We start from the raw sequence: 26928 nt of genomic DNA, 5'->3' as shown, positions 1-26928 counted from the left end.
AAAAAAAAAAAAAAAAAAAGGAATCTTTGACAGCCACCTATGGACTGGACTGGGAGAAAATATTTGCAAATGATGGGACCAATAAGAGCTTAATTTCCAAAATATATAAACAGCTCATACAATTCAATAACACACACAAAAAAACCCCAACAAACAACCCAATCAAAAAATGGGCAGAATACCTAAATAGACATTTCTCCAAAGAAGACATACAGAAGACATATATCCAATAGACACATGAAAAGATAATCATCATTACTAATTATTAGAGAAATACAAATCAAAACTACAATGCAGTACCACCTAACACTGGTCAGAATGGACATCATTAAAAAGTCTACAAATAATAAATGCTGGAGAGGGTGTGGAGAAAAGGGAACCCTCCTACACTGTTGGTGGGAATGTAAATTGGTGCAGCCACTGTGGAGAACAGTATGGAGGTTCCTTAAGAAACTAAAAATAGAACTACCATATGATCCAGCAATTCTCTTCCTACGCATATATCCAGACAAAACTATAATCTGAAAAGATACATGCACCCCTATATTCACAACAGCACTATTTACAATAGCCAAGACATGGAAACAACCTAAATGTCTATCAACAGATGAAAGGATACAGAAGATGAGGTATATATATATAAAAAAGAACAAAATAATGCCATTACAGCAACGTGGATGGACCTAAACATTATCATACTAAGCAAAGTAAGTCAGAAAGAGAAAGACAAATACCATATCACTTATACGTTGACTCTAAAATATGACACAAATGAACTTATCTATGAAACAGACTCACAGACAGAGAATAGATTTGTGGTTGCCAAGGGGGCATGGGGGAGGGAAGGATCGGGAGTTTGGGATTAGCAGATGTAGACTATTATATACAGGATGGATAAACAGCAAGGTCCTACTGTATAGCACAGGGAACTATATTCAACATCTGTGATAAACTTTCATGGAAAAGAATATCAAAAAGAATATATATAACTGAATCACTTTGCTGTACAGCAGAAATTAACACAACACTGTAAATCAATTATACTTCAATAAAGTTTTTAGAAAGAGAGACAGAATGGCATCTTCTGACCTGACAGTCCTTCCTGCCCTCAAACCCTTCCCCAGCCCCTCAGGGCCCATGGGAGGGTCTTACGCTTGGCTCTGCTGTCCAGCCACCGCCCCTCACCCACACAGGCTGGCCCTGCCCATCCTCACGGCCTCCTGGGCCTTCTGGTGCAAGCACCCTCCCCCTGGAGTCCCTCCTCGAAGCCGCTCTCTCCGGGGTTGCCCCATTCCGCCAAGTATAAAGGCTACTTTCTTCTCGGTCCAGCTGTGAAAGCCCCCTCGCCCGCCTCTGACCCCACACACATCAGCCTGCCGGTCTCTCCCTTTCCCTGTTCCGGGGGTCCCCGCCCCCGGTTCATCTGCCCTCTGGACGGTGACCAATTTGAGGACAGAGACTGAACAGTGTGGGGTGGAAACGGGAGGCCTCAGCAGTCTGCTCATCCAGCCCCTCGTGTCCCAGGGGCCCAGAGAGGGGATGCCTGGCCCCTCATCCCAAGGGCTCCTGGTCCCCAGGACAGCGGCTCAGCATCCAGCAGCGCAGCCCCTGGGCTGGGGTGTCCTGCTGGTCTGGGAGTGGCTTCCGCGTCACCGAGGGTTTCCAACCCAAGCCACCCACGTTCTCACTTTACTGTGGGACTCGCCTCCGTTCACGGCCCGGACCCGGAGGTGGAGGACAGGCTCCCTCGGGGCCCCGGAGGCAGATGGGCTGGGCCCGTCTGGCTGGTCCTGCCGGTAACAAGGCCGAGGGGCCCCTCAGACCTAAGGAAACACCCGGGTCTCCGCGGCCCGTGCGGGTCCCGAGTGAGCTGCAGAATCCATCACCTCCCTGTTCTGCCTCTTCAGGGCTTCCTCCCACCCAGGAATCTCAGCGCTGCCCAGAGCAGGCCCCCCGCTTCACTGCTGGGGGTATTTTTAGTCAGTTCTCATTACTGACTTTTTCAAGAGCTGTTTCCATAAATGGCTCTGTGCTTATAATTACTGGTCCAGGCCTCAGCCGGCTTCAGAGCCCAAATTGAAAGGGAACAACCTGCCCACTGCACCACATCAAGCCCGCCAAGGCCAAAAATAGATCCAAGGAGATGTGAGCAAGAAGGATGCGGTTCCTCCAGTTCAAACCCAGGAAAGACCTGAACTGTGGGGCTTTCCAGAAAGACGTGGTCACGGTGACACATCCCCTCTCTCCCGTGGAGAATGGGTGCCCGTGAGGAGCGGCGGGTGTCCTCCCACCCTGTGCCTCAGCCCTGGAGGAGCCCCATCAGTGGGCAGGGAGGGTGGGGGACACATTCTTTTGTGGGAGCTGGAAAGGCCTTCGGGGCAACCCTGCATAGATGGGAAACTGAGGCCCAGGGGAGCAGGTCCTTGCTGGGGGTCATGTGTCAGGTTAGGGGCCTGGATTAACCTGACATGTGAACTTTGCAGACTTGGAGCCCATGTAAAATGAGTGGCCCTGGACTACCTCTGGGTGGCAATTCTGAGATGGGAGGGTGGTCACCTGTTCACAAGATTCTTTCATGAACAGGTGGCTAAGAGGTGGCCTGCTGAGGCCACTGTCCTCCAGGCAGGATCCTGCAGGGACTCGGGTCCCAGGGGAGGGACAGGGTGTCTGCAAAGACGGGGAGGCTGGCCCTGCTTCTGTGCCACTCGCCCAGGCCCAGCCTCCTTCGCCTGGCTCTGGGCACTCCCTGCTTTCCCACTGCCTTCCTCTTTCCCTCAACTTTGCCAGGCTGCCCTGTGGCCATGCGGGGGCAGGGGGTACAGTCTGGGGGTTGCCATGAGACGCATATTTGGTCCCTGTTCTCAGGTTATTCATGGTTTCCTGGGGAGTAGCAGAAAGAGGGGTTAGATGTGCCCCCAGATCAGACAGGCAGAATCCTAAGGAATCCAGACGAGCAAGGCTGAGGGCTCTAATCATGGAAGGAGTCTGTCTCTTCGGGGGTGGAGCAGTAGGAGGAGTGAGACTTATGGAAAACCCTGCCCATTCCTTTTTTTTTTTTTTTTTTTTTTGCGGTACGCGGGCCTCTCACTGTTGTGGCCTCTACCGTTGCAGAGCACAGGCTCCGGACGCGCAGGCTCAGTGGCCATGGCGCACGGGCCCAGCCGCTCCGCGGCATGTGGGATCTTCCCAGACCGGGGCACGAACCCATGTCCCCTGCATCGGCAGGCGGACTCTCAACCACTGCGCCACCAGGGAAGCCCTGCCCATCCCTTTTAAAAGAAGAAAGGGGGGCGAGTATATTCTATGCAGAGGGTACAATGTGAGCAAAGGCACGGAAGTAGGACGCAATATATCATCTCCCATTTATTATTCTCCTACCGTGTGGCAGGCATGAGGCTGGCCTGACTGCATGTTTCACTTAGTCCTACACAACCCTGGGAGGTAGCCCTTATGAACCTTGTTTTAAAGGTGAGGAAATGAGGTGCAGAGACTTTAAAAGGAAACTGTGTGATGTCTCACAGCTCCCCAGTGGCAGAGTCAGGATGAAAATCCAGGTTTAATATATCCACAGAGGAATGTGTACAAGCACGTCCAGATAGCTTTATGAACAACCAAAAATTGGAAACAACCCAAATGTCCCTTAATAAGAATGGTTTGCAAGGCAAACAACTCATTTATATGAGAACAACATACATAACAAAAGCATGGATGAATTTCAAGAAAATATGTTGTGTGAAAGACTAGACCCAGAGTAGGTACTGTATGATGCCATTCACATGAAGTTCAAGAACAGATCAAAGGAATGTTTTGTGATAGAAATCAGAAAGTGGCTGCCTGAGGAGATTGGCTGGTAGAAATAGGGTTCCCAGGGGCACTCGTGTTATATGTTCCTCTGTGGTCTGAATTTTGTACAATGAGCATGCATTATTTGTAAACCCCAAAGCAATAAAGACACTTTAAAAACAGGATTCTCAGTTTACAACACACATTCAACACAGTCACATTCAGCAGCATGTACTGCACCTAATGATGGCCCCTGGACTGGGGGAGAGGCCACTTCGGTGTAGGACAAGAGCAGAAGATGTGCAGGCAGGGAATTGACCAGCTGTGTGGCCTTGGGAAAACCACCTAGCTTCTCTGAGCCTCACTGTCCTCTTATTAAACAAAGATGTGACAGTAAATGTGAGATGAAATGAAAGGACAGACATGGAGGTTCTGGGCATGTGGTCACCACTGGGTGTCATCTCACACAATCCCTGAACAACCCCTAGGGTGGGTACGGTGAGTATCTCCATTTTACAGAGGAGAAGACTGAGGTTCCTAGAGGTGGACTGAAAATGCAGATCACACTGAGAGCAGTGGGTGGAGTCAAGATGCAAATTCTGTTGAGTCCCAGGTCAGAACCCCCAGCCCAGTCCTGCCTGCCCTCCCACTGTCCATCCGCTCCCCGTTTCCAGAGAGAGGCGTCACTGTCTAGACCACGTGACAATCACCTTGTGGCTGATGTACTGTTATCTGTCTCTCTCTCCCACTGGAAGGTCAGCTCCACAAGGGGGGACTTAGTTTCATTCCCTGTTATAGTCCAGGAACTAGAATGGAGCCTGGCACAGAGCAGGTACTACATGACAATTTGTGGAGTGAATTCAGGAAAATATGCAAGAATTGCCTACTGAAGAACCAAAGAAAGTGACCCTGGGGCTCACGGAGGTGAAGGTCAGGGGGCTGAGCAGGACCCGGGCCAGGTCCCTCGCTCGCACTGAGCCCTGCGTCTCCCGAATCCAACAGCCTCAGCTCATCCGCACCCCTGCCCTCAGCCACCCAGGATCACGGGAGTGAATTAGTCCAGCCCAGGGAAGGGCCAGGACGAAAGTGAGGGTGGCCCATCCAGTTCTGACCACACTTCTGCCTGCAGTGCTGTTTGTGCCTCAGTTTCTCACTCTAGAGCATGGGCACCTGGTGCTCCAAGGAGAGGAGGCGGAGAAGGGCTCAGGAGGAACATGCAGAGGTGGTCTCTGCTGCCTCATCCCTCCCTCAGGGCTGGCTGGGCCGGCCGAGGCCCTCAGGGGTCCAGCCAGTCACACCGAGCTGGGCGGAGGGATGGGTGGTGGTGTGAGAAGCTGTCTCCCAGGAGCCACAGGGCCGGAGCTGGGAGGCACCTCGTTTCTCTGACACCATCGCTGTGGACTGGACAGGAAAGCAGAGGCCCAGAGACGGGAAGGGATGTGGCTCGGGACGTGCAGGAGTCCACGGCAGGCCCAGGAGGGACAAGAACCTGGGCGCTGCCTCCCAGATCAGGGCCTCCTCCCCTGAGCTCAGGCGGCACCAGGGACAGGCTCTGTCTGCTCCTCGAGGGCACCGGCCCCGTCACTGTGTCCTGGCCAAGGGGAGCCAAGAGTCCACAGGCGGAGATCGACAGGCAGGCCAGGCAGGGCCCAGCTCTGACCGCAGCCTTGGCCCCCAACACAGGCCCTGTCAGTCACGACACGGCTCCTAAAGCATCTGCTCAAAAGCAGAGGCCTGACCCCTGGACGGCAGGCCCAGGCCTCTGGGTCCTACAGGTGCCACTGACGGTCAGGGGCCCGGCAAGCACCAGGCCCGGCCGGCTGCTCAGGAGCTGATGAGGCCAATAGCAGAGGTGGAGCTGGAGCCAGCAGGTGTGGGAGCCTCGGCGTGGGCGCGGATGCCACAGCGACTCTGCTATTAGACTCCACGGTGGTTCAGGGGCCGCTGACCTTCAGGTGCCTGGAGCCGGGGCCTCCAAAGGAGGAAACAATCCTGGTAGGTTCTAATCCCCCACGTCAGCCTAGGTAATTACCAGTTAAAACTTCTCGAACTGAAGGAGTTTTACTAGTGCAGTTAGTATGTGAGAATAAAGAAGGCCCTCAGACAGCTGGCTGGACTGCCCACAGGCCAGGCTTCCACTGAACAAAGATCTGCTTGTTAATCCACAGCGTCAGAGGCCTTAGATCTTCATGAAACACACAGAGGTGGTGTGGGAAGAAACTGGGATTCGGAATCCACAGCCTGGATGATGCCATGGACGTGCTGTGTGGCCCTGGGTTGGTTATTTAACCTCTCTGAGCCCATGAAATGAGGCTGGTAAAACAGCTTCACAAGCTGCTGCATGGAAGAAATGAGTATTTATAGGACTATGGAACTTTAAATGCTAGTTTTTATTCAAAAACAGATAGAAACACCTTTGGTTGACTTTAAAAATCTGTTTCTGGGTTTCACATGTCTGTAAGACATGTGGGGACATTTCCATCACATCCACACCAAGGCTGAGCAGCAGCTGGGAGGGTCTGGTATCAGCACTGACCAGGGCCAGGTTCACCCTAAAAAGGGGGCTGACTTTCTGCCCCTCCCCCTCTATCAACCTATCACACAACAACTCTGAGGATGGATTGCTAGGAGCCCCATTTTACAAGGAGAGATCTGAGGCTCAGAGAGGGCAAGGGACTTCCCTAAGATCACAGAGCAGAAGCAGGAGGGCAACCAGCTCCTCCTGAGCTCAGGGTGCTGCTTGACTCACAGCAGCAGCTCCCACCAGGGCTGTGCACCCCTTGCCCCAGGGGATGCTGGGGGAAGAGGGACATGGGCTAGGCGGTTACTCACTCAGATGGACGGCTCCCCTGGAGGCATTCTCAGGGTGACTGCATCCACAGCTCTTCTTGGTCCTGAGCCCGGGGTCAGCATGACCCCAGCACGGAGCTCCAGCCTCAGTTCCACATGTGGTCTCCTCTGTCCCAAGTCCCCACCCCTGCCCTCTAACCAGGAAGGTGGCATCTAGAACCCGCCAGCCCAAGTCCTGTGCCTGGCACTGGGCTTTCCGCAGAGGTTAACAGCTGCCTCCTGCTGCTCGCTCCCCCACCTGAGCCCATCACAAGCTCTGGTTTGGGGGGGGACGGGCCTCCTTGAGGCAAATGGCTGAAGACCCACAAAACTTACTGTCACTCTGACCCCTGGGTTCCTCTGCTGAAATCCCTCTGAAAGCTCTCTCCACCTTGAAAGCCTGACCTCCTGACACAGAAATGTCACCTCCTTGAGCACTGGATGGAGGGCCAAACAACCTGGGCCTGTCCTGGCTTGGCCACATAGAGGCCACATTGTCCTGAGCAAGACACTGCCTCTCTGAGCCTCACTGTCCTCATCTGGGAGATGGGGATGAATATCATGTCGCTAACAGGGTTGTTGGGAGGGTCAAGAGCGGTGCTGTAGGTGAAGGGAGGCTGGTGACCATGGCAAGAGTCCTCTCCCTGCTCTGGGTCCCAAAGCTTCTCCCCACCTGGGGCTGAGCTGTAGTCCTTGGGTCCCCAGGTCCAGCCTAGTGTCTGCCTCAGCCCAGACTCCTGCCCCTCACTGGCCACAGACAGGAGGCAAAGCAGATGGGGGACATATGTTCATGAATGTAGATTAAAGAGAGTTTAGTAATGGAAAACGTTAATCTTTGAGAACTTTAAGGGGTAAATGGCTCCACGATTTGGAGTATAATTTCTGCAGAGAGGAAAAGCTGGGCTTTACCTGGGAGGACAAAGAGGGTCCAAGCTGCCCATCAGGTCATTCAATGGCCTGGACACTCATGCCATGACAAGCCAAGTCCCGGGTGTGAGCCCAGGGTGACGAGACCACAGTCCCTGCCCCGCTGAGCTCAGAGTCTACTCCTTCCCCACCGTCCCACCCCCCAGCAGCACCCCACCCCCGGGTGGCCCAGGGAAGAGGCTGCTGTGGACTCAGAACATCTGGGTCCTCACCTCGACTCTGGTGCTTTGATGACGTGACCAGGGTTTTCCACGCTGAACTTTGTCCCTCTCTTCGGTACCGCCCTTATCAACGTGACAGCATCGCAGCCTCTGTTTACTCATCTGTCCCCCCAGGACGAGACTGTCTTCCTGGCACTGCCCGCGTCCCCCGACACTACATGAATCTTACCATCGGGTGTGTTTGGCCGCGGGTGAATGTACGCCTCTGGGACTCACATCCCTCATCTGTCCCTGCCGGATCGGCAGCTCACCGACCCCCACCCCCCTGAGACTTCGCTGCCCTGACCCGGGCGGTTTTCCCTCCCGCGGTTCCTTGTCCACGACAAGGGGATTCCCCGTTCCCAGCAGGGCGCTCGCCCTGCCCGAGGTGGCGCACACGCCCCTGCAGCCCTCGCTCAGCCCCCGAGGGGCCCCTCGGCCCGCCGCCCCCCACGCGCCTTCACGCTAGGTCGCCGCCGCCCACCCCGGGCCTGCTCTCACCCATGTTGACGAAGCTCATGACCAGGTCGGCGCGGCCCAGGCGCCGCTCGGGGGTCCCGCCGTCCTCGTCGTCGTCGCCGGCCATGGCGCGATACATGTCCAGCATGAAGAGCGGCGCGGACGCGGGCAGCCGGGCGGCGGCGGGCGGCGCGCGGGGCCGGGGCCGCCCGGGCAGCCCGAGCACCGCCAGGATCTCGCGCTGCAGGTCGCGGCGCTCGCGCGGGCCCAGGCGCCGTTGCGAGCAGCCGGGCGAGGGGCGCGGGCCAGAGACGCCGCCGCCGCTCAGCGCGCACAGCGCCAGACCCAGCAGCCAGAGCGGCCCGGGGCGCGCGGCCATGGCGGGACCCGGGCGGCCTCACCGCGCGCGCATCCGCTCCCGGCCGGGCCCGGGGCTGGGGCCGCCCCGAGGGCGAGCGGTGGGACGGGCTTGGGGCCGGCGGGACGGGGCGGGCGTCCCCCGCGAACGCAGCGCGGTCCCTAGAGCGCCCGGCCCGCGGCGCCTGTCGTGGCTCCGGGTAGTCGGATGGGGCAGAACCTCCTCGGGCAAGGGCTCCTCCGGGGACCGGGGACCGGGGACCGTTGGCTGGTCTGTCTGTGCCGCCGCGCCAGACAGTCCGGCTGTTGCCGAGGCAGCTCAGCTCAGAGGCGGAGGGCGAGCTCCCGCCGGGCTCCGGGAGGCGCGGACCCTCAGTCTGTGCCGCGTGCCCCGGGCCGAGGTGGCCTCTCTCAGTCCAACTTGCAGCCGTCGGGTCCCGCCCCCTCCGGACCCGACCAATGGGGGCACAGCGGCGGGACCAAGGCCAAGGAACAGACGCCCCAGGAAGGGGCTCTGGATGCCAGGTGTTGGCGACCGTGAGATGCGACCCGCTGGTAGGTGGTCGGCGAGATATCCCTAGCCCCGCCGTCGGGGGCCTCGCGGTCGTCCTGGGCTCCCCTCCCGCCGCTGGCCGCGCTGTCGGGCGGGCGCGGGGACTCGGCCTGGTGACTCAGGGTAGTGGAGCGGTTCGGGGAGATCGGACCCTGCCCTCCCGCGGGGCGTGTCCTTGATCACCCTGCCCGGGCGGCATCCCAACTCTCGGTCCGGCCCGAGGAGTGACCCGGCAGCCGCTCCTGGTGCACGAATGTCGCTCCAGGACCGGAAGTGCCTCAGTCGGGTCTAGAGGTAGAGGGGCCCCGTGGGTGACAGGCAGGCCCGAGGGTGGGGCACATCCCTCTGCCAGCAGCCGGGCCCGGGTTCCCAGCCACCGCAGCTCCTCGCTGGCCTCTTGGCGCCTTCCCCGCAGTCCCCTTGCGTGCGCCTCTGCGAACTCTTTCCCGGACACCTGACGCCGGCTCCGTCACTGCTCCTGGCGCGCCCACCCGCCTGGCTTCCGCGCGCTCCCGGCTGGCGCCTCCGGCGGGCCGCCCCGGCAGCTCCAGCAGCCGCACTGCCACCACTAGGTCTGGCTGGGCGCACTTCGGACCCCGGTGCCGGTCCAGCCGCGCGCGGGATACGCGCACCCGCTTCCCGCCTCCCGCCGGTCAAGGAACTCTGGTGCCGTTCCTGAGCCTTTGCGCATCTGAATTGTCACGGCCCTCAGCGGCTTGCGAGAGAAGGCTCCTCACGGAAACTCCTCCATTGACTAGCCCCCTTCTGCACACCCTGCTCTTCCCTAGGCGCCTTCTCACCGCATTTATTCGTTTACGGTTAAGGCGCTGCGCTGAGGGGAAGAGACACTTAGACTGAGCTCTGAAGGCCGGAAGGAATTGTTTGGGATGAAGGAAAGGTCAGTGGGAGGAGAATGTTCCAGGCAGAGGAAATAGCTTGTGCGAAGGCCGAGACTCCCAGGAGCATAAAGTGGCAGGTGACAGTGAGCACTGTCCATGTGCCAGCCGTGTTCTGTACCGTTTCTTCATGCTCACACGTTGTCATAGGGTAGATACCTAACCGCCCCTCTCCCACCTCATTTAACAGACGAGGAGACTGAGGCCCACAAGGGTTAAGGGACTTCCCTCAGGTCACACAACGCTGGAGCTGGGCTGCAGCAGGTGGGCACGTGCAGGTGAGCTGTTCAGTGGAGGCTGGAGAGCCTGGGGGGCAAATGGCCAGCTGAGGGGCTCTGGACAGCAGATGGTTATGGCGTCCCAACGTGGGTTCAAGATTAAACTTCAAAATAAAGGTATGATGTCCAGTAAAATTCACATTTCCCCAAGATCACTTCAAACTTAAAAAATATCAAATCTTAAATCCAGTCATTTGCTGGTGACTTAAGTCCATGCCTAGTCTTCCTTTTACTCAACAGGTAAACCTCCACCAGGCTGCTAAAGCTGGATGAGAATGCTGCAGATGAGCCATTGAAAGTTCTCAAGGCAAGATCAGAGCCTGGATGCAGAGGGGACTATGGATTGGAGGGAGTGAGATTGGAGTCAGGGCCCACAGTTGGAGACAGGTACAGTAATGGGAGGGGTCAGGGGATGATGACAATGATCCTCTAATGGAGAATCATTAGAGGAATGGAGGGCTGTTAGGAGGGCAAATCCACAGGGCTTGGTGACTGCATGCAGAGGCAGGGGGCAGAGTCAAGGGGGTGTTCCCTTGTCAGAGTTGGTCAGGGTGTCTGAATCTCCTGCCCCCTTCACTGTCCCTGGGCATCCTTCTGCATTCCCGAGTCCATACATCATTGGAGGTCTCAGATCTAGCCTGTAATTCTCCAGTTGTGTATTGTAAAATGCTGGCCTCCCAGCAAGACTGCAAGCAGCCCAGTGCTGGTCTGATTCATAGAAGTCATTTATCTCAATTTAGGATGAGTGGAGATGGCTGTGGTCTTTAAACAATGGCCTCACATTCCCATAAACCAGCGGTGCTGCTCCATGCTGTTCCCTGAGCCAGAGATGAAGCTGACCAGCTCCCTGCCCTCTAGTGGCTCCCAGGGGTCACCCCAAGGGTGACAGGTGAACACGCAGTCTTTTTGAAGGCAAAACAGAGGCTGTGCTCTGACAGAGGAGCTGGCAAAGTGCCCAGATAGGCAGAGGAAGTGGGGACAGGCGATCTGCGAGTGGAATCCTGGAACTCCTCAACTGGATGGGAACTGACATGGGGAAGGTTTCTTGGAGGAAGTTGTGTCAAACAAGGGCTTCCCCAGCCACCTGGCAACTCTGTGACCTTGGGCAAGTTCCTGAACCTCTCTCAGGCTGTCTCTCATCTGTCAGTAAGGCTCACGATTGTAGGACTGTGATGGGAATCACATGAGAATGTACACAGAGCACTTAGCACAGTGACTGGCACACGGGAAGCGCTCAATACACGTTAGCTATTGTTACTCTAAGCCCCAGAACCTGCCCGCATCTATCCTAGCAGACACCAAGTTTGCATTACTTATTTAGCACTTGTATCACAGAACTGCAGTTTTTTTGTTTGTTTTTTTGCGGTACGCGGGCCTCTCACTGTTGGGGCCTCTCCCGTTGGCAGAGCACAGGCTCCGGATGTGCAGGCTCAGCGGCCATGGCTCACGGGCCCAGCCGCTCCGCGGCATGTGGGATCTTCCCGGACCAGGGCACGAACCCGTGACCCCTGCATCGGCAGGTGGAGTCTCAACCACTGCGCCACCAGGGAAGCCCAGAACTGCAGTTTTAACCCCTTTCCTGCCATCCCTATGTTTCCCACATGGTCTTGCACACAGGTGTTCACTGAATGGAAATACACTTCCTGCAGATTGCATCACTAGCTGAGCTTTGTTGCAAAGACTGAGGGAAAACCTGAATTACTTGGTAAGAAAAACAAGTGACCATGGTCCAGACTTTGAGAAGATGGAAGTCAAGCTCCTTTCAGCATGCTTCTGCAGCCAGGAGGCCGAGAGGGGGAAGCAGATTTGGGTGAAAACACCACCCTGCAAAGTTCTGGCAGCCTGAAGTTATTCAATTCCATGGAGAATACACTAAGCACTTCCTTCAGAATCCATCAGGCTGCACATTCCTTTTAATCTGGATATTTGGCTTCAAACAGCTTTGGCAAACGTGTCCATATTACCAAATTCCCCTATCACAAGGGGAGTATGGCCTAATGATCAAGAACACAGGCGGCTGATGTTCAACCCCTCTTACCTCTCAAGTTCTCTAGTTATTTCTTTTTTTTTTTTTTTTTTGCGGCACGCGGGCCTCTCACTGCTGTGGCCCCTCCTGTTGTGGAGCACAGGCTCCAGACGCGCAGGCCCAGAGGCCATGGCCCACGGGCCCAGCCGCTCCGCAGCACGTGGGATCCTCCCACACCGGGGCACGAACCCGTGTCCCCTCCATCGGCAGGCGGACTCTCAACCACTGCACCACCAGGAAAGCCCTCTAGTTATTTATTAGTCTAATTCCTGTCATCAGAATTAGTTAATATTTGGCTGTTCTAAATATTATAAAGCCAACCAGGGACTGGAGGGAAGAGAACTGCCCGACTTGGATAGGGAGCCGAGGACTAGATTCAAGGTCCTCTTCTACCATTTTATTCATTATGTGATCTCAGGCAGATCACTTCCTCACCCACTTTCCCATTCGTTTCTCCTTCTGTAAAACAAAGGAGGTGAGATTTGATGACCAATTTTGTTTCTACCTCTGAAATTCTACCATTTAACCAGAAATAGCAGCATACTGTGGGAAACTGGCCCCATTCTCTCAAAACCCAGGACCTGTGATTTCTAAAACAAAAATCTTCTTACATACTGGTTATTTGTTTAATCATGTAAGTGGGCCAGATAGCCCTACAGATTTACATTAACAACAGTCTGATCCTTTGTTCCCTTGTTAAATAAAATTAATGAGGATAAAATATATAAGAAAAAATCTATTAATGAGCTCCATAATTTATCCATCAAGATATTTGGATTTGAATAATGCACTGAAGTACCTAAAAGAGTAATATGTTATACATAAGGTAATGGTTCAGAAGTAAAGCAGGAAATACAAAATATTTGTTACTGCAAGCAATTTTAATACAAAAGTGTGTCTTGTTTTTAAACAGTTCATTGGTAGAGCTTCAGTTTCTGCCTCAATTAAAATCAATTGAGATAATCACACAGCAACGTGGTCGGAGCTGAAGAGGAACAGCAGCTAAAAACCAGGAGCCCCAGACAGCCCCTCTTCATGATCACTTGGTCAGCTAACTTTATTACGCACAAAAAAAAAGACGGAAGCAAACGGGACTTCTTAACAAGTGTGCTGGTGAACTCCTTTAAAGGACGAGCGAGTGTTTTATGTCCACATTTTCAGAATAGGCTTGTGGAATTCATTCCTCAGTTTGTGGGAAGTTGATCGACCATTTTAAATAAATAGTAAAAAATGCAGATAAACAAATCTGTAATTCATGATGCCACCAAGGAGTCTCCCCTTGCCGACGGCCTGGGTCCCGGTGAGCACAGGAGTTATTGGTGGCCGGGTTGGATAGGAAGTTATAAACCAGGACTCTTAAAAACCCCAATGTTCTCACGTTTTCTGAACAGTTACATTTACCCCTGAATTCTAGCAGCTATTTGTCCTTTAAACACCTAGTACTGAAACAGTATTCAAAGACAGTATTGCAATGAACTCCTTTTGCTGTATCATGTGCAAACATTACCTAGATGAGGTTCCCTCTCTTCAGCTAAAATTACACAACATTAAAAACAATGGAAAAAGCAGTCAGAAGTGCCCTCCCCTCAGTTCTTGCTAATTGAGGTGTCCATGATTTACAAAAAAAGAGTTCCTTAAACACTGCAGGATTCTTATTTTTTTTTTTAATATAATTTATCTTGCTGAGACAGCAAGTCAAGTTTATAAAGAAGATGCATTTAGGAATAATCCTAAAAGATAAAGCAGGTTTACAACCCTGCACCGCACAGAAACCCTATTTAGAGGCTTTTTTAAATTTTAATACACATTTGCATCTTGATCTGTTCGCTTATTTTTCTCAAATATTTCATTTCTGGGCCCCATCCATTACAGGGTTACCAGGAGGCAAATTTTATCTACATAAATATTCACATGAAAATAGTAACTTACAAAAAGAAAAAAAATAAGGCAGCTTCATAACACAATTATTCTTTTACACTTTTAACAATATAACTTCTCCCATTCAGAATAAATATACACCCAATGTGTGGAGCAGGATTCAAAGTGGACAGAGGCTTGGGGGTGCTTGTGCAGTGTTACCGCTTGGGACCCGGAGTCCTGGGGGAGGCAGTGGTGGTCTTCTTAGACATGGTGGGGATTTTGGAAGGCTTGTTTAGCCCTCTCCTCGAGCTGCCCTGGCCCCCTGCGGCACTGCTCTCTGAAGTGTCTGAACAAGCAGATTGCGTCTCTAAAAGGTCAAAGTCAGAGGCATCGCTTCCTCGCCGGCTGCTGGCTCGACTCCCGGCCCGACTCCCGGCCCGACTCCCAGGGCGACTGGCTGACTTTTTAGGGTCTGGAATTTAAGAATAAAGCCACAGACTTAATAGAGACAGCATTGGGCGCGGGGGGTCGGGGGGGCTGGCTGGCGGCGGGGGGAACAAGTTACCAGAGGCCGGGGTTCTTTTATTTTAAAAAAATTTTTATTAGAGTATAGCTGATTTACAATGTTGCGTTAATTTCTGCTGTACAGCATCTCCTATTACTTATTAATTTTTTTAAACATCTTTATTGGAGTATAATTGCTTTACAATGTTGTGTTAGTTTCGGCTGTATAACAAAGTGAACCAGCTATACGTGTACATATATCCTCATATCCCCTCCCTCTTGCATCTCCCTCCCACCCTCCCTAACCCACCCCTCTAGGTTGTCACAAGAGGCCAGGGTTCTGATCCTAATACCACCTGATATGCTGTGTGACCTTGGGCAAACCACAGCCTTTCTGAACCCCGGTCCTCTCACCTACACAGAAGTTGCTGAAACCCTTTCTGGCTTTGTGCTTCTACTTGAGAAGCGTCCTGAGGATTAGAAACCAGCTTCTATCAGCAGCACTGTTATCTCACACCCCCCCACGGTGGAGTCGAGCAGGGCTATCCCATGGCCTCGGCACAGAGCAGAGAGCCTGCTAGTTGCATGGGCAGACTGAGAATGGGGGCGAAGGGATGGCAAACAGACGGTAGGAAACGGAAGCCAAATCCCTAGGCTCCCAAAAGGAACAGCAACAGGTGAGCAGATGTAATCTCTCCCTGACTTTCTCAGCTCCCCAGCAGCGATAACAAACATGGGGTGTCGGAAAAATTACTAGCAAACTGCCAGGTCCAATACTGGACGGGCTTCTGAGGAAGGCCCCGCTTCAGGAGGCCCTTTTTTCCCTCTACTTTCAAATACTATCATTTCTGGTCAAGAACAGGTGGTCTGGCTTTGGCTGTGAGAGCATCTGCTCTCAGAAGGCAAGGTTCGAGCTACCTGTACTGACAGGAGAAGAAGTCAAGGTTGGCAGGAAATCTGCAGGGCTGTCTTTCAGCATCACACCTCAGTGCTACTCTCATTATTTGCTCCTTGGGGAGCAGTGAAGCATTGCTGAGAGGCTGCTGTTTCCAAATTCCTAGCCTGGCCGCTCCCCTCACCCTCATCCCGATGCAGAAATGCTGGGGCAGGTACTTACCTGCCCGATTAGTTTTGGCACCTGTGGAGGCTGGGGAAGAACTATTGCTAGTATCGCCAGCAAGCGATGTTCGACTCGAATGAAAAGTTGGTGTTGGTCTTTTCAACTTGCTGCCTGTTGATGGAATAATCTTAAAAAAATAAAAATAAAAATGTCATATTTACTTGGTGTAATCTTTGGTAGAAATTCCACTTTAAAAGGTCTCCTTAAGCCCTCCTTATGTCTAATCAATTGAAAAGCCAATTAAAAGTCCAGGAAAACAAAGATTTATTTTGAAAGTGTCCTAGGTCATGTATTTTGAGGATTCCCAAAATAAAGGTTTCATGTCCCAATTAAAAGTTTTAAAATGTCTTCCAATACCTTTTATCTTACTGACAAATTTCTACTTAAAAAAAAAATCCTCAAATGTTAAGATTATAGTAGTCATAACAAACAGAAACATGGTAAATGAGTAAAGGAAAAAAATCCAAATACTCCCAAGTATCAAATTTTGGGATTAGAAATGTGACATATGAGTTCTAATCCCAAATATTTAACATGGAGATCCAAATACCACTCCAATCTCTACTAGATAGATGCAGTAACTTCAGTCAAGTAAAGCTCTATTTTCTCACTGGCAGAATGCAGATTAAATTACTTGACTTGATCAAATAAATGATTAGGAGAAGCACACACAAGAGTGGGGCTGTGATATCAGGAACAAGGCTCTGAACGAGGGGCCAGAAGAACTGAGCTTGGGTCTGGGCTCTTGGCTTATCTAAATGGGCATCTGTGCCTTCACTTCTCCCTCTGGAAACCAGGGCAGGGTCCTGCCTCTCAGACCCCATTCCTACCACACTCCCTCTCGTTCAGTCCACCGCAGCAACTGGCCTCCTGGCTGTTCCTCCTGTAACAGCCCAGGAAAGTTCCCTGTTTGTTGCCTGAATCTCTTGTATTAAAGCAGAAACTCCATAAAAGCAGGAATTTTGTTTTGTTCCCTGTCACACCGTTGGCACCTAATACCACGTCTGGCACAGGCGAGGGGCTCAATAAAAACTTGTTGAGTGAATAAGTCATGTGTGGAAGCCCTTCCTAAACTGGAGAAGAGCTGGATAGATGTACATAATCATTACTGCTGCTGATAGGAGCTCCATTTCCCATTTGAGTGTATTTTTTTTTAAAGATTTAGTTTGGAGAAAGAATATTTTAAATCTGTTTTAAATATCACTCATGCCACAGCATGCTATTCCAATTTTTCTTTGAAATCAATCGTGTAAGTTGTTTTCCAGGACTTTTAAGATGTTTATACAAAGAGAAGAGTAAAGCAACCCATTGCATGGTGTTTCTTATATCTTTAATTTATAAAGAAAGAGCAAAAGCGACAGAGAGGGGTTAACATTCCAGCACAAACCCTCCTGGCCCACACAGGAGGAAGAGCACCAGTTTCAGAAGCTACTGCAGCTGGGAAGACGTGGCGCCAGAGATGCCGGGCTGGGCGTCCGCGTCAGGACACAGCCTGCAGAACACCAGTGGGTAAGGAAAGATGAAACCTCGAAATGAAATGAAACCAAAGGTAAAACCCTAAGATGAAACAAAAATGCGGATCTATCAGAATCCTATGAGAATTGGCACTTCATCATTAAAACATTAAAAATTTTAGAACTTTTGAGACTTTCATGAAACTGGAGCCATTAAAGGAGAAGAAAAGCAGGATAAGCAGGTTGAGTCGTGGGGTTTCAGTGTCAGCGGGTCCCCAGATCACATTCTAAGCCAGATGTATTTCTGAACTGGAGCTTTAGCTTGGAGTGGGATGAATCCCAAAGCAGCAAGTCCATCCGTGGGCACTGGCTTCTTGTACCTCCCGCTTTTATTGGCTGAAGCTTTACATGACTAAAGGCAATGCTACCTTCTGCGGCACAAGAACCCAGTGTTTCCCAGCAGGAGCTAGAATGCCAATTGTAGTGCTATTACGCAAGCCTCCAGTCCACATTTTGTTTCTGAAACACTGCTCTTCCAACAGTACTTGGGCATTTTAATGACTGTACTTGAACATGCGTAATGGCTGGCATATGTATTCAAATCAAGGCTACAGAAACCCAAGTGCCTAGGCCAAGGAATTCGAAGCTAAAACCTGAGCCTCAGAGCAGTGTTCACTGATGCTGTGTTTGGCTGAAGGAGACAGCACCCAACCCACACCCGGACCACTGTGGCAAAACCACCACCCCGGGGATGTGGCTCGGGCGGGAGGCGGGGCCCCCAGCCACTCTTCTGTCCTAAGCAAAGACAGAACACTGTTGAACATGCACCGTCGTTGAATTTCAAGTGTTCATAACTCGTGTGTGTCAGGTATGACGTTTGGAGGCTCCAAGAGGCCTGATTATAAACAGTATCAATAAACAAATCACCACAAATGACCATTGTTTCTCACCCTGAACAAATTATCATTCTAAAGACTGTTAGGAAGTTGTTAAACAATCCAGTCTTAGGCATCTCTTATTTATCTCCAATTTTGGTGAATCCGAGTTAGAAACCCCTGAAAAACACTGGACGAGATGAATCAGCTGTGAGAGCAAGCACCACAGAGATGGAAAAGAGCATGGACTCGTGTCAGGAAGAAGAGCTGGTCAAGTCCTCGGCATGAGCGAGGGCCTGGTCTTGACTGTGTCCTTAGTCAGCAAAGCCATACTCTACCTCGGGGCTGGGCAGCTGGAGGTCAGGATAGTGGCTGTCCCTGACAGGGGTGCCAGCTTTACTGTTTACCAACCAGGGTTTGTCATAACAGCGAGAGAAGTGAAGTGGAGTCTGTGAAACGGAAATCCAAAGGGAAGGACGGGAATAATTGAAAATGGAACAGAAAGGGAGCAAATTGGGAACATAAAAAAAAAAAATAAATAGAAGACACTACATTTTAAAGAAACAGAAGACAAAATAAAATGCGCATCACTCCAACGGGATGAAAGGGACCAGGCAGAAAGGCAACAGCATCCTTCATCCATCACCTGTCGTAACAACAAACTTCTCTGTTAGCTCCAGCAGCACAGACAGTGCCTGGATTTTCAGGGTTAGTAACTGGATGGACTCAAACTCAAACGGGGAATATGTGGAAAGAAGCGCTTTGGACTTAACCGCCCGAGTTCCTATTTAACAATGTCCTCTCCAGTCATGTTAAAGGTCCGGATCTGTGTACCACTAGGGCCTGACCAGCCGGGTCTGCATGTCTTCAAGTGCCTCTCCTCACTGGGGTCTTTCAGAGGCTACACTGAACAATGGACATCCGCAAAGCTGGGAGCGGGGAAGGAGGTCACACTGCAGGTTGTACGTACCTTGGTGCCACTGGCTGGGGTGGCTGGAGAAGACGGCATGGACGTACAGCTGTGGTTACTCTGACTAGCACTTGAGCTGGAGCGGGTGGGGGAGGCTGCCCGGGAAGATGGTTTGGACCTTCGGCCCCGTGATCGGAAAGGGGTCATTCCCTGGGATGCCCCCTCAGGTAGGATGAATTTCTCTCTAAGTTCGATGTTAGTTCTACCTCGTGCTAAAAAGGGAATAAACACACACATACAGGAACAGTTAACCTTGAAAAAAAATATATCTTCGATGGTCATACAGATGCTTGACCCCATGATAACAGTTATGTAACCTATAGGTTTAGTACCATCTGTGGATTCTTTTAGAATAGGGATAAATTCATGATTTATCAGCCTTGTCATGATTCTTACCCACAGCAGACACACTAACTAATAAGCCCCTTGGTTTGCTGTAATAAAGAAGTCTTTGTGTACAAAGCACCATCCCATGCTGTGGTCACAATCTTGCCTTGCCACTGTCCCCTGGGGTCAAGAGAAAGGAGATGAAGCAGTTCACAAACCTATGAGGTTAAATCAAAACCCCTCTTTTCTCTCTCATAGTACATGTGTACTTTTTGCTCAACTGTTGCAGGATACACGGTCATGAAATAGTAGAGAAAAACAGATAATTGAAATTGACGTCACCTAGACTCTTCTATTTGAATTCAGTCGATAATAATATTAAAGAAAGGGGTCCAGGAACTCAGGACAGTAAAAAGATCTGGACTGAATCATTAAGAAGTAAACATGTGGGAGGAGAGAGAGAGATCAAGACCATGCACAAAACTTGCCAGTGAGAAACCGTTAAGTCAAAAGCTGAAAGCAATGAGAAGCTGAAGGCACACCTGCAGTGGGAGAGGGACATCCAGCTGGAGAGTCTGGAAACACCACTGAAGGCCAACAGTGTTGTCCTGCGGCCTCCTGGAGCCAGCAGACCAGAACCCAAAATCTGGATTCGGTCAGAAGATACCAAGTACAGCCAACACAAACATTAAATGTGAAAGACGTTATGAATTTAGAAGAAATAATTCCTCTGGAATGTGTTCTTAGATTATTCCTCACTGTTTCAGTGCTATTCTGCAATCACCTTCTGTCTGCTCATTCATCCCCAAGCTGCTCACTTTTTAGGATGTACTAGATAGATCTAAACGAACAGGACTGCTGGTAAAGCCTGGGAAAAGGGAACCATTAGAAACAAAGTATTTGTCTTTCTTTCCTATATTAGATTTTTTACTTTGGCCAGAAACTACAAGTTTAGAAGATTTCAGGTAATTGTGCCTACCCTCTCCTGCCCAACTCCACATGTCCTCAAGAAAGTTGAGGAATCTTGGTAGCATCAGATTTTAAATCAGGTTGCATGAGTGTCTAAGCAGAGAGGTTCTAAATTCCTAAATCAAATCAAAATTCTTTTCAATATACTCAGTTGACATAACATATCAAAGTATGAGGTTAAAAGGACTAACTTGCATTATCAAAACCCCTGAATTACAGTCCAGGCTCCACCCCCAACTGGGATCCGTCCTGCTCTGGGCCTCCGTTTCCTCAGGCTCACTAGAGGTGATCAATCAGGCTCACTGATGTCCAAGAGTCCTTCTTGTCTGGACGGTCTAGGATTTTTGGTCCCTGGAATGCTAAGCTGTCTCCTCCCTTCTTAGGCCCCAACAGAACGTGCCCTTCAAGGTTCATTCCTTGGCCCTCTGTTCCCTACTCATCCATTTTTCAAACTCCAGCACTTTCCTCAGTGTCCAGTTCTCAAAGAGAATTTCCTTCAGCGCTAACCTGGGTACTTCAGTAAGATTCCACATCGCTAAACACTCATTTATCTTATGTTTGCTAAAGGGCCAAGCACAAGGGTGGACACACAGCAAGCACTGAGTTAACAGGGACAAGTGGAAATCATTACTCAGCTGAGGACTTGGACCCCAGAAGAAGTGTTTATGGCCCTAAGCCATAAAGAACTTCAGACATGTAGTTTAAACCTAGTAGAGATTTAACAGTTCACTGAGCCCACCCTCCCAGAAAACAACACAGTGACACAAGAGGAAGACTCTGAAATGGCATTGCAGACGAGGGCAATGACATTTTAAGTGTGACGATAATAACATGTTCCCCATGCACTGTACAGTTTACAGAGTGTGATCACGTGTAATACTGCACTTGACTGTTATCAGTGACCAGTCAGCATTCCCATGTCACAAAGGAACTGAAGCATTCAGAGGCTGACGTCAAGGAATGCTGTGGCAGAACTGGGACCAGAACCAAGGTCTTCCACCTGAGCTGCCTTCTGCCCGGCCCAGCTCCTTGCATTCATCTACGCTAGCTCATCCCACTCCGCCTTCCTTCCCCACCACACTACTGTTTAACTACTGGCAAAGGTTACGGACAACTTTTGCCTCAGGGGGATGCTTTTAGATTGTAGAAAGGTTGAGATCTACAGAAAAGTACAAAGAATAAAAATTGTTTAATCTTAGGGGACAGCACTATTAAAATGTTGGTGTCTTTATTCCTTTGCACAACTGTGTGTGTATGTGTGTATATGTATATATATATATATATATATATATAAAAGATACAAAATATCAGAAACATTCCTCCATGCCTGAGGTGTCTTGCATAACTTCAGCTAGCTGCAAAGTATTGTTTCATCATATCGACATAATTTATTTCACCAACCTTGTATTTTGTTCACAATTTTTAAAACACTGTACACAACGCTGTGACAAACTACTTGTAAAAAGTTTTTGTGCCCACCCATGATGACTTCCTTAGGATAAATTTCTACAAGTGGATCTGCTGGGGAGAAAGGATGCACACTGAAGGTTTTTTCAACTGATCTACAAAATTTTATACCAATGTACACTCTCAAAAATAATGTATGAATATATTCAATTTACTTCACTCTGGCCAATGCTCCCTGTATTGAGAGTGTGTGTACACATGTGTACGTGTCAGGTAAAAACTTGATAATTTGACGGGTAAAAACACCTCTCTGCTGTTGTCATTTGCACTCGGGGGAGTTACTATTTTGTTCTTGAAACACTCTCCTCCCTTGGCTTCCAGGGCCCCCGCTCTCCTGCCTCTCCCCCTTCTCCTGACTACTCCATCCCACCCACTTCTTAAACGCCAATGTTCCCCTGGTTCCATCCACAGTCCTGTTCTCCCTTAGACTTTTGACCTGGTGATGAGTTCAGGCATCTGAGACGTCAGCGCCATCATACGGTCCTGCCTAACTCTCAAATACATCCCCAGCATAGACCTCTCCTGGATGCCAGGACCTTACATCTAACTGATTAGACACGAGTGAAGCCTGAAACCTGGTTGTTGATGTAGGTCCCTCCCTCCTGATGGCAATTCAGTCTACTATTGATTCCACCTTCTAATGCCTCTTGAATCCCCGAGCCTTCCCTGTACCCCTTACAATTACGTGGTTCATGGAGTATCTCCTCCACCCTGGACCACTGTAACAGGCTTCCAAATGGTCTCCTTGCTTCTCATCTTAACCCCAGCCCTCCCTCACTCCTCATTCCCCACACTGAATTTCTAAATAAAAACCTGATCTCTCTAAACAGCTCCAAATCTTTCCATGGTCTTTCATTGCTTGCAGCAGAATTTCCCAAACTGAGGTTTTTGAGGGGTTTCCTATGAAGAGCAGTTTAGTAAACACTGGATTCTACATTTCTCTCTCTAATGCAATCAATCAGCATTTTATAAGCTCCGAGAAGTCCTGCAGCAAAGAAATCTGTTTAGTTTTAACTCAGTGTCTCCCAAACGCATTTGACCATGATTTTTTGAAGATCACATCTTGGGGGCCAGACCCCAAAGACAGCCATTTCAAGTTCAGTTTTTCAACCACCAGAGAGACCACGATTTTCTAAGAGACTACTGCTGGCCACCGATGTTGGCTGGAACAGGCTTGTTAGTTAAAATTCAGTTCTATTGTTTAATGGGTAAAGTTTCGGTATAACAAGATGAAGAGTTTTGTGGATGGGTGATTGTGATGGTAGCACAACACTGTGAATGTACTTAATGCTACTGACCTGTGCACTTAAAAATGGCTAGGACGGTAAGTTTTTATGTTATGTGTATTTTACCATAATAATAATAAAAAATCAGTTCTAAGCCAAATTGTGTCTTTTAAATCCTCATAAAGTTTTTCTAGATTTTCAGTAAAATTTGGGGAATTAATTTGTCTAATGCTCAGAAACATTCTCGGAACCCTAGGGTAAATGTGCACCTATTCATTAGGCAGGGACGTTGTTTTACCTCCATCCAAACATCATGATTTCCTTTGCCATGGCTCAATTCAGAAAGTGAATTTTGGCAGCACCAGGAACCTACCTAGTTGAATACTTTTACCTTTTACATTTGGCTAAAGCAACGTGCAGTCTGAGACAACTTTCATCTTCTTAAACAACTGTGTAAAGGCAGGTAACACGATTGTGCAGCACTGGTATTATAACCCTGTCATATACATTTGGTACTGTCCTCAGAATAACATTCTCTATGGTGCAGAGAGCCAAGGAAATGAAACCCAAATGAATAAAAAAAATCCACCCCAAGTGGTGCTTCTATAAGCCACAGTAATCCTCACAGAACCCTAGGTAGCCTCAAGGAACTTTTCTCTTTGTGATGTTCATGCCCTTCTAAGTCATGTATTACGTCCACCTGGGCCTTTAAGTGTTCCCCTCGTAGCACAATTTTTTATTTGCTTAGATGTAGCTCATCCTGTCCCTCACTGGTAGGATTATGATATCTAAGACTGCTGGGAGTTCTTGACCCTGTAGTCAATGGAATTGGGGTGAGGGCATTCCTGGAAAGGCACAGGGGAAAGCCTTACCTTGTTTGCTCCAAGGGATGCTGAAAAAGGCTACTATGTTCCATAGAAAATAGCTCCTAGATGGCCCTCCCAAATCTCCTTGGGGTTCCAATGTCTAGCTAACAAGATAAGGAAAAAGCAAGCAGTGTTCTCCTTGGCCAGCAGCACAATGTTATCGTAAAGAGAGCAAGTACAACAGGCAGCAAACAGGCAGTCAAAGATTCCAAAATGTCACATGCAGTATCTCTTTTGTTTATTTAGTTCAATCACACACAGCATGAAAAATAAAACCTTATTAATAGACTTGGAAAGGAATAATGTTGCTTTACTGAGTTAAGGTTAAAGATATATATAGATATATATATATAGTTCCTCATTTAAAACAATCAGAGGGCACTTTTATATCAAAGAAATTGGTTTGCAATATAATTAAGTTCTAAAACTAATTTAAACCCGCTCTAGTTTTTATCAGAATAGGTGTTTTTAAGACTAACTACTTTATAAAAAGGAAATCCTAATGAAATTATTACTCTATTATTACTCTGGTTTATTGGAGTAAATGCAGAATGAGTTAAGAGGAACTAATTCATGAGCGTATCTGAATTCATGTGAGAACCTTTAGCTTCAAATGCTTCAGATTCTGACTATAAATCGCTTCCAAAGAAGTGACATAACAGTATTGTAAACATTTCTGCTCGGTTTATAAGTGAGCCTTACTAAGTTAATTATGCAGTTGGAACCAGTAAAACACATGTAAAAAGGGGTGGTGGTGGGTATGTTAGCATCTGAGACACAGCATGGGGGTCAGAAGCCAGACTGTGTTGGATGTGAATCCTGTGTCTGCCGTTAGCTGCCTCTCCTTGGGAAAGTTATGTAACTTTCCTATGGTTCAATTTCCTATTCTATAAAATGGAGATAATAATAGTAGCTACACCTCCTAGAGGTGTAAATGTGTTATTATTTGTAAGGTCTTAAAATAAAACAGTGTGTGGTATACAAAGCTGTAAGTATTTGTTAAATAAACAGAAACTCAGAACAAATTCCATGGGTACTGTCTCAACAGGCATATTTTATGTTTTGTCAACTTATAATAGTTAGAAAAGCTATGGTTTGGCTATTTCAAAGCATTCATAAAGGCAGCAGATACCACAGAGCCAAGAGATGCTACAGTTTAAAAAGCAAAGCCATTCTCAACGGGCTGGGATGTGGGTAAGAGGGACAAAGCTTAAAAGCCAACCTATGGGAGACTGACTGGAAATCGAAGAGCTGGAATCAGAGCGCTTTATTTTACTCCCAGGATGGTGAACTAGAATAAAAAATATATAAACACAAAGAAACAGAGCAGGAAACGCAGAAACTGGTCAAGAAAGACAAACTGGCAGACAGTGGGGGAGGCTCCTGTGTACCCACATGCAGCTTGGCTAACAGGAGAAAGGAAAGGAGCAGTTGAACGGGATGTAGCAACTGGAATCTGATCGTCCCCGCTTGCTGCGGCCCTCACACGCCTCTAGCTGCAGATGTCATCACTCACATTGAGTTGACTGTTATCTTTGGCCTTTGGGCTAAAAGAGTAAACCATTCTCTTTGGCCTATGGGCCTTTTTAGGTCGAAGCAGACTGAGACCCCAAGGACTTACTTAGGTGACCATATGCCTCACAATGCAGTGCCCAGGCTCACTGCTAGGTGTTCTCTGTTCCTCTCCTGGTTAAGGGAGCTCCCAATCCTCCCCTGCCTAGGAGGGGCCCAATACCCTCTCTGAGTTTCAGATGCAGGAATTACAGGCAAAGTCATCTGCAGCACTAACATGGAACCGACAGGGCTTTATAGGCTTCTTTCTAGGCTGGTGTTAATTTAACCCCTCACACAGAAACATCTGATGACACCAATAAACTCCCAATTCTCGTTAGTGTGTCCCTAGAAACCCGTCTCCCCTGACAGCATCACACCCTCCTGCTCTCTCTCCCTGGTCTGCCCTGCACCCTGAGTCCCAATCTGTGCTAGTGGGATGACACCTGGGCAGCTTAACAACAGAATCAACAAACAGACCCCACCACCAACACCCTGTGGAATCATGAAAGATCAGCGGTGAGGGTGTAGCTAACAAGTAACACGAGCTCAGAACGAACGGCTTCTTACCTCGGCAGGGGTCATTTTTCACTAGGAATTCATCCAGGGCCATCCATCCTCCCCCAACGCGGACCATCACTGTGCTGCGCAGGATGCGGACCAGCCGCAGCTGCTGGGAGTCCCCAAACTGCAGGGCCAAGGGGAAATGGTGAGCGAGGGCGCCCGAGAGCAGGGCTAGACTTTCTTTCCTAAGCAGACTGTATTCAGACAGAATGTCAACTTCACAGTTTGGGGGCAATTTTAACTCTATTTTGCATTTTTCACAAAAAAACTTAAAACATAGAAAAGCTGAAGGTCATTATCTTGACGTACTTTCTGTTCGGATAAAGTTAACTGTTGATGGTTGCGACCTTGCTCCAAAGGGGAGGGAGGAGGACACACAAGGCATTAGCTCACTTTGATTCTTTTAGAGATTCTGCCCAAATTTAAACCCAATGATACAATTCTTTGTTAAGCTAGCTTGTTTCCATAAAAGAAAAGGTAGCTAGCTATAAGGTGGATGTCAGCTTCTGAATACAGTGTGCTCGAAAGTTAAATGGAGAACAGCAAATAATATTTCAAGTCTCAAGGAAAACCTTGCAAAGCATCACCATTACAAGCTTAGAAGGAAATTTGATTTTCCACATCATTTTCAGAAATAAACCCCCAAGTATTCTTTAATTGTGTTGTCACCAGCAGAAAATTTTCTTCAGCTGAACAAATGATTAGCGTTTATACTAAAATTTAGTTGAAGAAATTAAAATTTAAATCTACCATGCTGATTGTAAGTAGTTTTCAACAATCATTTTGGGATGTTAAAACAAGCATGATTTTCTGATATTTATTTTTCCTTTTTTTCTTGCCAAATATTCCTACTTCCCAGCCCTATCA

General features: G+C 49.2%; 2 protein-coding genes across 21 annotated transcripts in view; both read right to left on the bottom strand.

Annotated features, from left to right (window-relative positions):
• LOC309801254 (bone morphogenetic protein 8B) overlaps nucleotides 1-8577 on the bottom strand; it is a gene marked incomplete at its 5' end in the record, with an annotated part of 32408 nt that extends 23831 nt beyond the window's left edge. For both annotated transcript variants that reach the window (XM_082615873.1, XM_082615874.1), the window contains one exon: nucleotides 8241-8577. In XM_082615873.1, the coding sequence (XP_082471999.1) occupies nucleotides 8241-8577 (337 nt within the window). The remainder of the gene's footprint in view (nucleotides 1-8240) is intronic.
• A 4593-nt stretch (nucleotides 8578-13170) lies between these two features.
• The window catches only part of MACF1 (microtubule actin crosslinking factor 1), a gene marked incomplete at its 5' end in the record, with an annotated part of 343589 nt that continues 329831 nt past the window's right edge, over nucleotides 13171-26928 (bottom strand). For 13 of the 19 annotated variants that reach the window (XM_082612369.1, XM_082612354.1, XM_082612359.1 and 10 more), the window contains 5 exons: nucleotides 13171-14640; nucleotides 15790-15919; nucleotides 18460-18570; nucleotides 19092-19303; nucleotides 26068-26185. In XM_082612369.1, the coding sequence (XP_082468495.1) occupies nucleotides 14384-14640; nucleotides 15790-15919; nucleotides 18460-18570; nucleotides 19092-19303; nucleotides 26068-26185 (828 nt within the window). In that variant the 3' untranslated portion in view covers nucleotides 13171-14383. The remainder of the gene's footprint in view (nucleotides 14641-15789; nucleotides 15920-18459; nucleotides 18571-19091; nucleotides 19304-26067; nucleotides 26186-26928) is intronic. The other 6 variants (XM_082612360.1, XM_082612362.1, XM_082612361.1 and 3 more) reach the window with 1 other exon arrangement.

The sequence above is a fragment of the Mesoplodon mirus genome (assembly GCF_964341445.2).
Source record: "Mesoplodon mirus genome assembly, chromosome: 3".
Taxonomy (NCBI): domain Eukaryota; kingdom Metazoa; phylum Chordata; class Mammalia; order Artiodactyla; family Ziphiidae; genus Mesoplodon; species Mesoplodon mirus.
This window is presented reverse-complemented; position numbering and strand designations above follow the sequence as displayed.